This window comes from Bombina bombina, chromosome 6, assembly GCF_027579735.1.
Source record: "Bombina bombina isolate aBomBom1 chromosome 6, aBomBom1.pri, whole genome shotgun sequence".
Lineage (NCBI taxonomy): Eukaryota > Metazoa > Chordata > Amphibia > Anura > Bombinatoridae > Bombina > Bombina bombina.
The window spans coordinates 599,078,367-599,091,963 of NC_069504.1; the positions used below are offsets into that span (position 1 = coordinate 599,078,367).

The following is a 13,597-nucleotide window of genomic DNA, read 5'->3' on the forward strand; positions in this document are numbered from 1 at the left end:
AGATTTATCTGACAGAGGTTAGGTTGTCAAAACTTCTAACTTCCTGCCGTGCTCTTTATTCCACTTCCCATCCGTCAGCGGCTCAGTGTATGGAGGTAATCGGATTAATGGTAGCGGCAATGGACATAGTTCCATTTGCCCGCCTACATCTCAGACCACTGCAACTTTGCATGCTCAATCAGTGGAATGGGGATTACACATATTTGTCCCCTCTACTAAATCTGGATGAAGAGACCAGGGATTCTCTTCTCTGGTGGCTATCTTTGGTCCATCTGTCCAAGGGAATGAGTTTCCGCAGGCCAGAACGGACTATAGTAATGACAGATGCCGGCCTTCTGGGCTGGGGTGCAGTCTGGAACTCCCTGAAGGCTCAGGGTTCGTGGACTCAGAAGGAGGCCCTCCTTCCGATAAACTTTCTGAAACTAAGAGCGATATTCAATGCTCTTCAGGCTTGGCCTCAGCTAGCTGCGGTCAGGTTCATCAGATTTCAGTCGGACAACATCACGACTGTAGCCTATATCAACCATCAGGGGGGAACAAGGAGCCCCTGGCAATGTTGGAGATTTCAAAGATAATTCTATGGGCAGAGGTTCACTCTTGCCATCTCTCAGCAATCCATATCCCAGGAGTAGAGAACTGGGAGGCGGATTTTCTAAGTTGGGAGACTTTTCATCCGGGGGAGTGGGAGCTCTATCCGGTGGTATTTGCCCAGTTGATTCAACTATGGGGCAAGCCAGAACTGTATCTCATGGCGTCTCGTCAGAACACCAAGCTTCCTTGTTACGGGTCAAGGTCCAGGGATCCCAAGGCAGTGCTGATAGATGCTCTAGCAGCGCCCTGGTCCTTCAGCCTGGCTTATGTGTTTCCACCGTTTCCTCTGCTCCCTCGTCTGATTGCCAAGATCAAGCAGGAGAGAGCTTCGGTGATCTTGATAGCTCCTGCGTGGCCACGCAGGACTTGGTATGCAGATCTGGTGGACATGTCATCTTTTCCACCATAGACTCTGCCGCTAAGGCAGGACCTTCTACTTCAAGGTCCCTTCAAACATCCAAATCTAATTTCTCTACGTCTGACTGCTTGGAGATTGAACGCTTGATTCTATCAAAGCGTGGTTTCTCCGAGTCGGTCATTGATACCTTAATTCAAGCTCGAAAGCCTTTCACCAGGAAGATCTATCATAAGATATGGTGTAAATATCTTCACTGGTGGTGGTCAGGATTCCTAGGATATTATCTTTTCTCCAAGAAGGATTGGAGAAGGGGTTGTCAGCTAGTTCCTTAAAGGGACAGATTTCTGCTCTGTCTATTCTTTTGCACAAACGTCTGGCTGAGGTTCCAGACATTCAGGCGTTTTGTCAGGCTTTAGTTCGAATCAAGCCTGTGTTTAAACCTGTTGCTCTGCCATGGAGTTTAAATTTAGTTCTTAAAGTTCTTCAAGGGGTTCCGTTTGAACCTTTGCAATCCATAGATTTTAAGCTTTTATCTTGGAAAGTTCTGTTTTTAGTAGCTATCTCCTCGGCTCGAAGAGTTTCGGAGTTATCTGCTTTACAATGTGATTCCCCTTATCTGATTTTCTATGCAGATAAGGTAGTGTTACGTACCAAACCTGGGTTTCTTCCTAAGGTGGTATCTAATAAGAATATCAATCAGGAGATTGTTGTTCCTTTACTATTTCCGAATCCTTCTTCAAAGAATGAACCGTCTATTACACAATCTTGATGTGGTTCGTGCTTTAAAGTTTTATTTACAAGCTACAAAGGATTTTCGTCAAACATCTGCTTTGTTTGTTGTCTACTCTGGACAGAGGAGAGGCCAAAAGGCTTCGGCAACTTCTCTTTCTTTTTGGCTAAGAAGTATAATCCGCTTAGCTTATGAGACTGCTGGCCAGCAGCCTCCTGAAAGAATTACAGCTCATTCTACTAGAGCAGTAAATTCCTCATGGGCATTTAAACATGAGGCCTCTGTTGAACAGATTTGTAAGGCGGCGACTTGTTCTTCGCTTCATACCTTTTCGAAATTCTATAAATTTGATACTTTTGCTTCTTCAGAGGCTATTTTTGGGAGAAAGGTCTTACAGGCAGTGGTGCCTTCCGTTTAAGTTCCTACCTTGTCCCTCCCTTCATCCGTGTCCTAAAGCTTTGGTATTGGTATCCCACAAGTAATGGATGAACCCGTGGACTGGATACACCTTTACAAGAGAAAACAAAATTTATGCTTACCTGATAAATTTATTTCTCTTGTGGTGTATCCAGTCCACGGCCCGCCCTGTCATTTTAAGGCAGGTGTTTTTTATTTTTAAACTACAGTCACCTGCACCCTATAGTTTCTCCTTTTTTTCTTGCTTGTCTTCAGTCGGTGGCAGTTAGGGGAGGAGCTATATAGACAGCTCTGCTGTGGGTGTCTTCTTGCAGCTTCCTGTTGGGAAGGAGAGTATCCCACAAGTAATGGATGAACCAGTGGACTGGATACACCACAAGAGAAATAAATTTATCAGGTAAGCATAAATTTTGTTTTTGGAGCGTATCAGATAATTTGTTAATCATTTTTCAAGGAAAATAAAAAAGGAAGAAGGCTTCTAAATCTTCTTTAGCACAATGTATTAAATATTCTATATATTTGGCCTTTTCACCTTCAGGAAAAGCTAATTTGACAAGATCAGTTTCTACTTCTTGGGCTATGGAAACTGGAGCTTCTCCGGAGCAGATTTGCAACACCTTCACAAAATATCATCTGGACTTGAGGGATGCTGTTTTTTGGGTGCAAGGCACTTCAAGTAGTAGTTGAGCGTTAAATTTCCCTCCCTAGTGGTAGCTTGCTAATTGCCACTTATCGGGTAAAAACATTTTTTTTTTTTTTAACATTTGTTCGGTTTTTCTGACTCATAGCAGGAGTACATAGATCCCTCCCATTAAAAATTGTTTAATTTTCTTATGCCAGCGTGCTTTTTTATGGGGTGCATGAAGGTTCGTTTTCCCTTATAGGTGAAATAGGAAAGAGGGAAGGCTTCAGGGGAGGGTGGATCTTATCCTCTGGCTTGGTTTGTTTTTGTTTTTTTTTGTTTTTTTTTACCTTTTTTTAATATATATCCTCAACTTCCTCTCTGAGGGATCTTGAAGGAAGACCACACTTGTAGTATTGCCGCTAAGGCAAATTAAAGTGACGGTAAGAAAATTGCTTTCTTCAAAACCAGCTGAAAATCAGCTGGTTTTGGCAGTTTATAGACGAAAAACTAGGCTACATAATTTGCTATTTGGCCTCTCTAAGTCTTGTAAGATAAGGCAAATATTTACACTAAAGCAAAATGTCCCTTTCAAAACATATTTTGCATGCAGGTCTTTTGCATTGCTGATGTTTACTACGCTTATATACAAATATAACTTTAAACAGGCGATTATAGTGATAAAATGACATGCTCTAGAGCATGTCATCTTATCACGAGTGAAGCAGCAAAGCTATATAGTTAACCCCCACAAAAGGGTTAAACACATAAAGTACCTCTCAGTACCTGCAGAGCACTGCAGGCCGTGAGAAGAAATTGGTGCTGATCTAATCAGTAGCGTTGGTCACATAGTTGGGTCGTGTGACTAGCGCTGCTAAATGGAGCATGTTATTTTGTAATTGTAATAATGGCCCTTTAAATGTCCCTTTAAAGGGAAACTGTACCCAAATTGTTTCTTTTGTAATTCAGAAAGAGCATGCAATTTTAAGCAACTTTCTAATTTACTCCTATTATCACTTTTTCTTCGTTCTCTTGCTATCATTATTTGAAAAAGAAGGCATCTAAGCTTTTTTTTGGTTTCAGCACTCTGGACAGCAGTTTTTTATTGGTGGATGAATTTATCCACCAATCAGCAAGGACAACCCAGGTTGTTCACAAAAAATGGGCCGGCATCTAAACTTACATTCTTGCATTTCAAATAAAGATACCAAGAGAATGAAGAAAATTTGATAATTGGAGTAAATTAGAAAGTTGCTTAAAATGTCATGCTCTATCTGAATCACGAAAGAAATTTTTTGGGTACAGTGTCCCTTTAACCCCTTAATGACTGGACCATTTTTCAATTTTCTTACCCTTAATGACAATGGCTATTTTTACATTTCTGCAGTGTTTGTGTTTAGCTGTAATTTTCCTCTTACTCATTTACTGTACCCACACATATTATATACTGTTTTTCTGGCCATTAAATGGACTTTCTAAAGGTACCATTATTTTCATCATATCTTATAATTTACTATAAAAAAATATAAAATATGAGGAAAAAATTGAAAAAAAAACACACTTTTTCTAACTTTTACCCCCAAAATCTGTTACACATCTACAACCACCAAAATACACCCATTCTAAATAGTTTCTAAATTTTGTCCTGAGTTTAGAAATACCCAATGTTTACATGTTGTTTGCTTTTTTTGCAAGTTATAGGGCCATAAATACAAGTAGCACTTTGCTATTTCCAAACCACTTTTTTTCAAAATTAGCGCTAGTTACATTGGAACACTGATATCTTTCAGGAATCCCTGAATATCCCTTGACATGTATATATTTATATTTAGAAGACATCCCAGAGCATTGATCTAGACCCATTTTGGTATATTTCATGCCACCATTTCACCGCCAAATGCGATCAAATAAAAAAAATTGTTGACTTTTTCACAATTTTTTTCACTAACATTAGGTTTCTCGCTGAATTTATTTACAAACATCTTGTGCAATTATGGCATAAATGGTTGTAAATACTTCTCTGGGATCCCCTTTGTTCAGAATTAGCAGACCTATATGGATTTGGCGTTGCTTTTTGGTAATTAGAAGGCCGCTGCACACCACACGTGTATTATGCCCAGCCGTGAAGGGGTTAATTAGGGAGCTTGTAGGGAGCTTTTAGGTTTAATTTTAGTGTAGTGTAGTAGACAACCCAAATTATTGATATAGGCCCATTTTGGTATATTTCATGCCACCATTTCACCGCCAAATACGATCAAATAAAAAAAAAAAACTTAATTTTTTCACAATTTTAGGTTTCTCACTGAAATTATTTACAAACAGCTTGTGCAATTATGGCACAAATGGTTGTAAATGCTTCTCTGGGATCCCCTTTGTTCAGAAATAGCAGACATATATGGCTTTGGTGTTGCTTTTTGGTAATAATAAGGCCGTTAAATACTGCTGCGCACCACACTTGTAATATGCCCAGCAGTTAAGGGGTTAATTAGGTAGCTTGTGGGGTTAATTTTTAGCTTTAGTGTAGAGATCAGCCTCCCACCTGACACATCCCACCCCCTGATCCCCCCCCGACCCCCCTCAAACAGCTCTCTTCCCTCCCCACCTCACAATTGTCACCGCCATCTTATGTACTGGCAGAAAGTCTGCCAGTACTGAAATAAAAATATTTTTTTTATTTTTTTTTATTTTTGGCATAAAGTCTGCAGTGATAGATCCCCCCTTACCCCACAACCTCCCTGATCCCCCCCTTACATCTTTCTAACCCTCCCCCTCTGTCTATATGCCGCCATCTTGGGTACTGGCAGCTGTCTGCCAGTACCCAATTTGCCCCCCAAAATAGTTTTTTTTTAACTTTTTAAATAAAATATATGTTTGCTGTAGTGTAGCTGGCCCCCCTAAATAATATTCAACCCTCCCCCTCCCAGATCCCTTATTACAGAACAAAGATGCCACTGCATCTAGATCGATCTTCTTTTTTTTTTTTTTTTTTTTTTTTTTTTTGTGGGCTGTTGTAAATTTTGCGTACGCGCACACGCCGCCCCGTCCCCCCCCCCGCCGCAACCGCCACACCGGGAGCAAACAGGAAATATACAAGATCGGTTAGTATTTTAAATAGTGATGGAAAACAAGTTGAAAGCAGCACCCACCAAGGCAGTCATTGTAAAACATACAGAGCCGATGCAGATGGGGCCACAGAGTGGCCCTTTCTGCATCGGTATGTAAAATGGGGGATTGTAGTGATGCCTCAATATTGAGGCATCACTACAATACCTTGTAAGCAGCTGGAAGCGATCAAGATCGCTTCCAGCACTTCAGACAACAGAGGACGTACCAGGTACGTCAGCTGTCATTAAGGGAAGTTTTTTCTATGACGTACCTGGCACGTCCTCTGTCATTAAGGGGTTAAGCAGTAAAACATCCAGGGCTAGATTACGAGTGGAGTGCTATTTATAATTCGCACCTAACTCCCCTAGAAGTAACCTTTTTGTGCGCTTTGGGCACTACGCTTTTATTACAAGTTGAATGTAAAAATTATTAGCTTGCGCTAACCTGGAGCACAAATAATAGCCAAAGTTAGAATATCGTGAAAGCATTAACCGTTTTCCCCCATAGACTTCAATGGAGCGCGAAAAGTGGAAAGAAAAAAAACAAAGTAAACACCCTATTAGCTCACAAACCAGATAGCATTTTCTCAAGTGAGCTAACTCAAAATGAAACTATGAGTATTTCACATTCCAATACATATATCTGTTAGTATTTTGGTACAATATATATCTATACATATAGATGGATGGAGAGAGAGATTGAGAGAGAGGTGTGTGTGTGTATATAGAGAGATCCAATTGCGCTCAAGCAATTGTTTATTTTCAACCTGCAATACGCGCGCTACTTCCGACACGCAAATATCTGCAACAAACCAGATATTGCTCTTGTGCAACAGTTAGCGCACCCCTCGTAATCTAGCCCCAATGTTTCTTTTCCAGCTGCATTGCCAGCAATCCAATAGTTAAAAAAAAAAATACTAAAACACTGGATGTTAAGCAAATATTTGTACCAATGACTACTTTTGTATTGTCTTAAATTTGAGTGTCTTATGTTGTTTCAGGGCACATCAATGTACATATGAGCTGCCATAGAGCAAATAGTTATACAGCAAAGTGTTCTCTTCCTGCCCACATTTCTTTGAATGAAAATGAATACTTTTTCAGTGTAATAATCCAAGCTTGTGCATAAAGTTCATTCCTGTGTATTTTATTCACAAGCTTCAGCTGATAAAACATTTACTGTTCCAGGGAGCACAAGGTGTGTCCCCTAAATAGGTCAAATGGCGAATATGTAGCTTTCCTTACTGTAAACCTAACACGCAGCACATTCCATTGTCTTTTATACACGCACGAAAACTTGGGAATTGGTTTTCTTTCATTGTTTTCAAAAAAAAATCAGTGCCCTAGAGCTACTTTTAAAGTAAATTGTTATATTTAAATATAGCAAAATAATAAAAGTATATTACAAAGTTGTTTCACTATAAATAACTAAACATGTTATAGGTTTTATGGTTACGTTTAAGGTCTGCCGCAGACACAAGACCTGTACACTTTGTGTTCCACTAAAAATTACTTCTGTACATCATTTATAGTACTGTCTTCAATATGTATAGTGTAGGTTGAAGTGAAGCCAGGTCCTCAGGCACACAGTCAGATTTCTATTCTTTTCAGTCAGCCATCTGTATGGATTCGGCTTGGTAGATGCTGAAGCTATGGTTGTGGAAGCCAAGAAGTGGAAAACTGTTCCTGTTCAGCATACATGTGTGGGAGCTTCAGACAAACGCCCCAGGTAAGTGTACGTACCTGACACGCGCACCCACTCTAATGACCTTTAAATCCCTTTACATGCAAACAAAGCACATGCTATTGTGCTAATACAAGATAAGGGTCAGTTTCTATGTAAATATCTGCAAGTAATATACAATTAGTGATCTTTTCTTTCTCCCCATGTCTCTATTAATTACTGACTTATGTAGATAAAATCATTTCAATAACATTAAATCCCGCATTATCTTGATACTTAGCACTTGCCAAAGACAGGTCTGCAGAAGAGTAAAGGGGGGGCAGCCATTACGATCAGCCTAGTTTGGTTTTTATTCAGTTTGCATCAGTCCCAGTAGAATGCTGACTGCTATGTTAACAAAGCTTGTTCCTACACATCTGTCTTTGTGCTAATGGAGGAAGCAGGCTGAGATTTTTAGTTTCTGGAAAGCTCTTCGATTGATGAGAACTGCCTGGGGTTGTTGCTGAAAATAACTGAAATATATTTACATTTAATTTGAGTTGTATTTTTCCCTTGCAGTACCAATCTGCTTAGGCAGACATTTTACTGTGCATTATATTGATGTACATTTTCAGTCACTTTTTCAAACTTTAAATTCCCAAAGTACAGCTTTGGAATGAGGTAACATTATGCACGTCCTGACACTGAAGGGTTAAGAAAATATAACAGGTTTCTGAAATGCAGACCACTCCCCAAAGGCTCTGCTGCGGCATCTCGTGTTATCGCTTTCAGTTTATTGATGGCTTATAAATCTGATTTAAAGCCAGCTATAATATTGTTAGTCTTATTTGCAACCAGCCTGTTCAGATCAGAGTGTTCAGCCTAGAATGCAGGGCGTGCTTGTATTAGCAACAATGCTAATGTGATATTTGTTGTATATTACACTCTTGTTCATGTATTACAACTGCATGTGAAAGTTGTGTATACTTCCTCATATTGAGGTTCTCAAATCACAAGCCCTCAAACTGCTCATGACATTTATTTTGCACAATGTAAGAGGGGAATCCACTAGAGAAAACCTTTTTAATCCTGATTGCACCTATTTTTTTTCCAGGTTTATCAGAGCAAATCAGCTAATACGCACCTCAAGTCACACCAAAGCCTGTGCAGATAACAATGGGCAGTACGTGGCATATCTGGAGCATGTGGTTGTGAGAGTCACTATATCCCATCCACGTAGGGGAGACCTGCAGATCTTCCTGATTTCACCCTCAGGGACAAAGTCCCAGCTGCTTGGCAGAAGGTTAGTTCAGATGGCCAATGACTTATGGTTTATTTTTCTGTTGCCGCCTGTAGGTCCTGTTACAGTGGAAAAAAGGAAGGAAGCAGAAAGGTGACATTCATATTGCTTGCACATGCAACTCCCGGTCCATAGATAGATATATATATATAGAGAGAGAGAGAGACCATCATTTCCTTTTCATCATGACTCCATTTAATGAGTGTCTGATATTATGTTTATAAAGCATAATTTTAAAAGCAACACTGCTCGCAACACATCATTTACATTATTGTTTCTCAACCACGGTCCTCAAGTACCCCTTACAGGTCAGGTTTTCATTATAACTGAGCTAGTGCACAGGTGAAATCAACTGCTGGGTGAGAGCAGGTTAGTAACCATGGTTACTGATCAGCTGATTACTTCACCTGTGTCTGGTTCAGCTATAATTAAAACCTGGCCTGTTGGGGGCACTTGAGGATCACGGTTAAGAAACACTGCTTTACATGCTCATGTACCAAAATAATGTATAATTTATTGTTATTATTATTTTAATTTGGCAGCATGATGCAGGTACATTTTTGCTTCTGGTTCATGTCCTACGTAGTATTTTATCCTACCTTTAAAAAAAAGCATAATTTTGATTTTATTAAGAAAACCCACAACTTGTTTAAGGGACACTGAACCCAAATTTGTTCTTTTGTGATTCAGATGGAGAATGCCGTTAAGCAACTTTCTAATTTCCTCCTATTATCAATTTTTCTTTGTTCTCTTGCTATCTTTATTTGAAAAAGAAGGCATCTAAGCTAAGGAACCAGCCAATGTTTGGATCAGTACCCTGGACAGCACTTGTTTATTGGTGGGTGAATTTATCAACCAATCCTCAAGAACAACCCATATTGTTCACCAAAAATGGGCCGGCATCTAAATTTACATTCTTGCATTTCAAATAAAGATACCAAGAGATTGAAGAAAATTTGATAATAGGAGTAAATTAGAAAGTTGCTTAAAATTGCATGCTCTATCAGAATCATTAACCCCTTAACGACTGAGGACGTGCAGGGTACGTCCTCAGAAAAAAGGCAGTTAACGCCTGAGAACGTACCCTGCACGTCCTCAGTGTGGAAAGCAGCTGGAAGCGATCCTGCTCGCTTCCAGATGCTTTCCGGTTATTGCAGTGATGCTTCGATATGGAGGCATCCTGCAATAACCTTTGTAAGCCATCCGGTGCAGAGAGAGCCACTCTGTGGCCCTCTCTGCACCGGAGATCGGTGGCTTACTGCGTTGGTGGGTGGGAGCCGGACCGGGAGGCGGGGTGGCGGCCATCGATGGCCCTGGTTGTGTGAAGGGGGGTGGCTGGGGGTGCGCACGGGGAGGGAGCGGGTGGGAACCGCTACACTACAGAAAATTCTGAAATAAAAAATGGGAAAAAAAATATAATTAATGTAAAATAAAAACGATCAGCAAGGTGGTGGGGGTTTGTCTGTGTGTGGGGGGGGGGGAAGCTACAAAGCTACACTACAAAAAAAAAACAAAAAACAAAAAAAAAGCACTTTTTATTGCAAACTGGGTACTGGCAGACAGCTGCCAGTACCCAAGATGGCCCCCAATAAGGCAGAGGGGAGGGTTAGAGAGCGGTTTTGGGGGGGGATCAGGGAGGTTGGGGGCTAAGGGGGGGGATCCTACACAGTAGCATATGTAAAAATGCTAAAAAAAAGTATTTATTTTTTTAAAACCCTTTTATTTTAGTAAGGCAGACTTTCTGCCAGTACTTAAGATGGGGACAATTGTGGGGTGGGGGAGGGATGGGAGCTGTTTGGGAGGGATCAGGGGGTGGGATGTGTCAGATGGGAGGCTGATCTCTACACTAAAGCTAAAATTAACCCTGCAAGCTCCCTACAAACTCCCTAATTAACCCCTTCACTGCTAGCCATAATACACGTGTGAGGCGCAGCAGGATTTAGCGGCCTTCTAATTACCAGAAAGCAACGCCAAAGTCATATATGTCTGCTATTTCTGAACAAAGGGGATCCCAGACAAGCATTTACAACCATTTGTGCCATAATTGCACAAGCTGTTTGTAAATGATTTCAGTGAGAAACCTAAAATTGTGAAAAAATTTACGTTTTTTTTAATTTGATCGCATTTGGCGGTGAAATGGTGGCATGAAATATACCAAAATGTGCCTAGATCAATACTTGGGGTTGTCTACTACACTAAAGCTAAAATTAACCCTAAAAGCTCCCTAATTAACCCCTTAACTGTTGGGCATAATACACTTGTGGTGCGCAGTGGCATTTAGCGGCCTTCTAATTACCAAAAAGCAACGCCAAAGCCATATATGTCTGCTATTTCTGAACAAAGGGGATCCCAGAGAAGAATTTACAACCATTTATGCCATAATTGCACAAGTTGTTTGTAAATAATTTCAGTGAGAAACCGAAAGTTTGTGAAAAAGTGAACGGTTTTTTGTATTTGATCGCATTTGGCGGTGAAATGGTGGTATGAAATATACCAAAATGGGCCTAGATCAATACTTTGGGATGTCTACTAAAATAAAATATATACATGTCAAGGGATATTCAGGGATTCCTGAAATATATTAGTGTTCTAATGTAACTAGCACTAATTTTGGAAAAAAATGGTTTGGAAATAGCAAAGTGCTACTTGTATTTATGGCCCTATAACTTGCAAAAAAAGCAAAGAACATGTAAACATTGGGTATTTCTAAACTCAGGACAAAATTTAGAAACTATTTAGCATGGGTGTTTTTTGGTGGTTGTAGATATGTAACAGATTTTGGGGCTCAAAGTTAGAAAAAGTGTGTTTTTTTCCATTTTTCCTCATATTTTATCATTTTTTTTATAGTAAATTATAAGATATGATGAAAATAATGGTATCTTTAGAAAGTCCATTTAATGGCGAGAAAAACGGTATATAATATGTGTGGGTACAGTAAATGAGTAAGAAGAAAATTACAGCTAAACACAAACACCGCAAAAATGTAAAAATAGCCTTGGTCCCAAACAGACAGAAAATGGAAAAGTGCTATGGTCATTAAGGGGTTAAAGAAAAAAAATTGGGTTCAGTGTCCCTTTAATACAAGAACTTCCCTTGACAGAAGGGGGCCATACAGCCAAGAAGGTGCATAGATGCTGATGCCATAGGTGGTTCTTGTAGTAAAGTGGCTAATACCGTTGTTCTTAGACTCAGCTTGTGGAGTTATTGGTTTGATTAGTAAAGCTAAAACAAATTGCAACAGAATCTCCTTTATTCTTTTTGAGCCTGTTCTCTTTAAACCCCTGTACCATTTATGATCTTTAATAAACAATGACTCTAAACACTTAATACATTTCATGCACCTCCTAATCATGGGTGACAGCCGCTATTATGGTACCTAGGTTACACTGCAGGCATCTTAAGGAGAGTTACTGCCCCCGTGCAAACAGGTCAGCACTGGAATGTAGTGAAAGATACATATCAATATGGTGGCACCAATGTCTAAATTATACAAAACTAAACAATGTTGGGATAAATGTAATTGATACAATTTACAGAGCAAATAAGATACTTATAGCAATGGTGGTATATCAGAGCATTATAACATCCTTATGCCTTTTCTTTAGTTCTGAAATGGGTCATTAAGAGTGTTTGTTACAAAGGTATATCTTGCTCAATTTCTTTTGTATGTGATGAAATCTCTAGATCTGAAATATTGTTAAGCTTCCAATTGATGGTCATCAGTGACTTCCTCAGTGATCATTATTAACCACCATAACCCAAATAACATGTAGTCACAAGATAAGTGAACACAGTTTTTAATTGTTGAATTATTTGAGCAGTAATATGATGATTGTACCCTGACAAAGTCTTGTATTCAGTGTTTTGTTGCACAAATTTGCTGTACATGAAAATGCAGGGTCATTGGAATAAAGCACTCACTAATATAAGCATATTGCTTTATTTCAACACTTCATATAGGCAAACATAAGTTTGCAGGCACAAAATGTCATCACCAAATATTAAATAAAATATTTATGAATGAAGCATATCTTACGGGTTGCAGGTGGATTTGTTAATATAATGCATTGTTCTATATGTCCAAGTCAGTATCATTATTACAAAATCTATAGGTGTGAGCCAACAGAAGGCATGAAAATTAATATCTAGTACATATAAGACATAACCTTGTAGTGTTATCAATGTATTGATGTAACCAATAATTATACTCACTATTGCATTTGGGCTGAATTCTATTGATCAAAATATCCATCATGTCTTCCTATTAAGTTAATGTTTCCATAAATTAACCTTTGTTTCTCTACTTTTAATATGCTCTTATCCTACATTTTTCACACCTTTTCATTACAATTATGACAATTGGGAAAAGAAGCATTTTATCTAGGTAGGAAAACCATATTTATCACCAAATCTTCAGGGCATATTTTGATTGCTTGTGATTATTTAAAATTGTAACAGGGTTGACATTCTCTGGGGGGGGGGGGGGGGGGAAAACAAGGAAAGATCTTGTAGCTGCAATGTTCTGCATGAAGACTGTGCCCCTCCCCCCTAGAATTTGTCTTGCAGTTCACTTTTATCAAGAGACAAAGCACAATTTAGAGGGCAAAAAGAAATGAGTTTAAAGGAACATAAACATTAAATACATATCATGTACCTCCCTCTAATTATGGGTGCTTCCATTTTGGAACCAAGGTTTCAATGCAAGTATCTGAAGGGGAGTTGCTCCGTGTATATAAACATATCAGCACTAGAATGCAGTGAAAGGTAGATCTCAATATGGCAGCATCCATGGCCATAACCTCAATACTATGC

The 13,597-nt window shown here is 39.3% G+C and overlaps 1 protein-coding gene across 1 annotated transcript in view; it reads left to right on the forward strand.

Annotated features, from left to right (window-relative positions):
- The window catches only part of PCSK6 (proprotein convertase subtilisin/kexin type 6), a 742,641-nt gene that overhangs the window by 497,102 nt on the left and 231,942 nt on the right, over positions 1 to 13,597 (forward strand). Inside the window, exons 11-12 of the mRNA XM_053717589.1 lie at positions 7,434 to 7,551; positions 8,600 to 8,788. Coding sequence (XP_053573564.1) covers positions 7,434 to 7,551; positions 8,600 to 8,788 — 307 coding nt within the window. The remainder of the gene's footprint in view (positions 1 to 7,433; positions 7,552 to 8,599; positions 8,789 to 13,597) is intronic.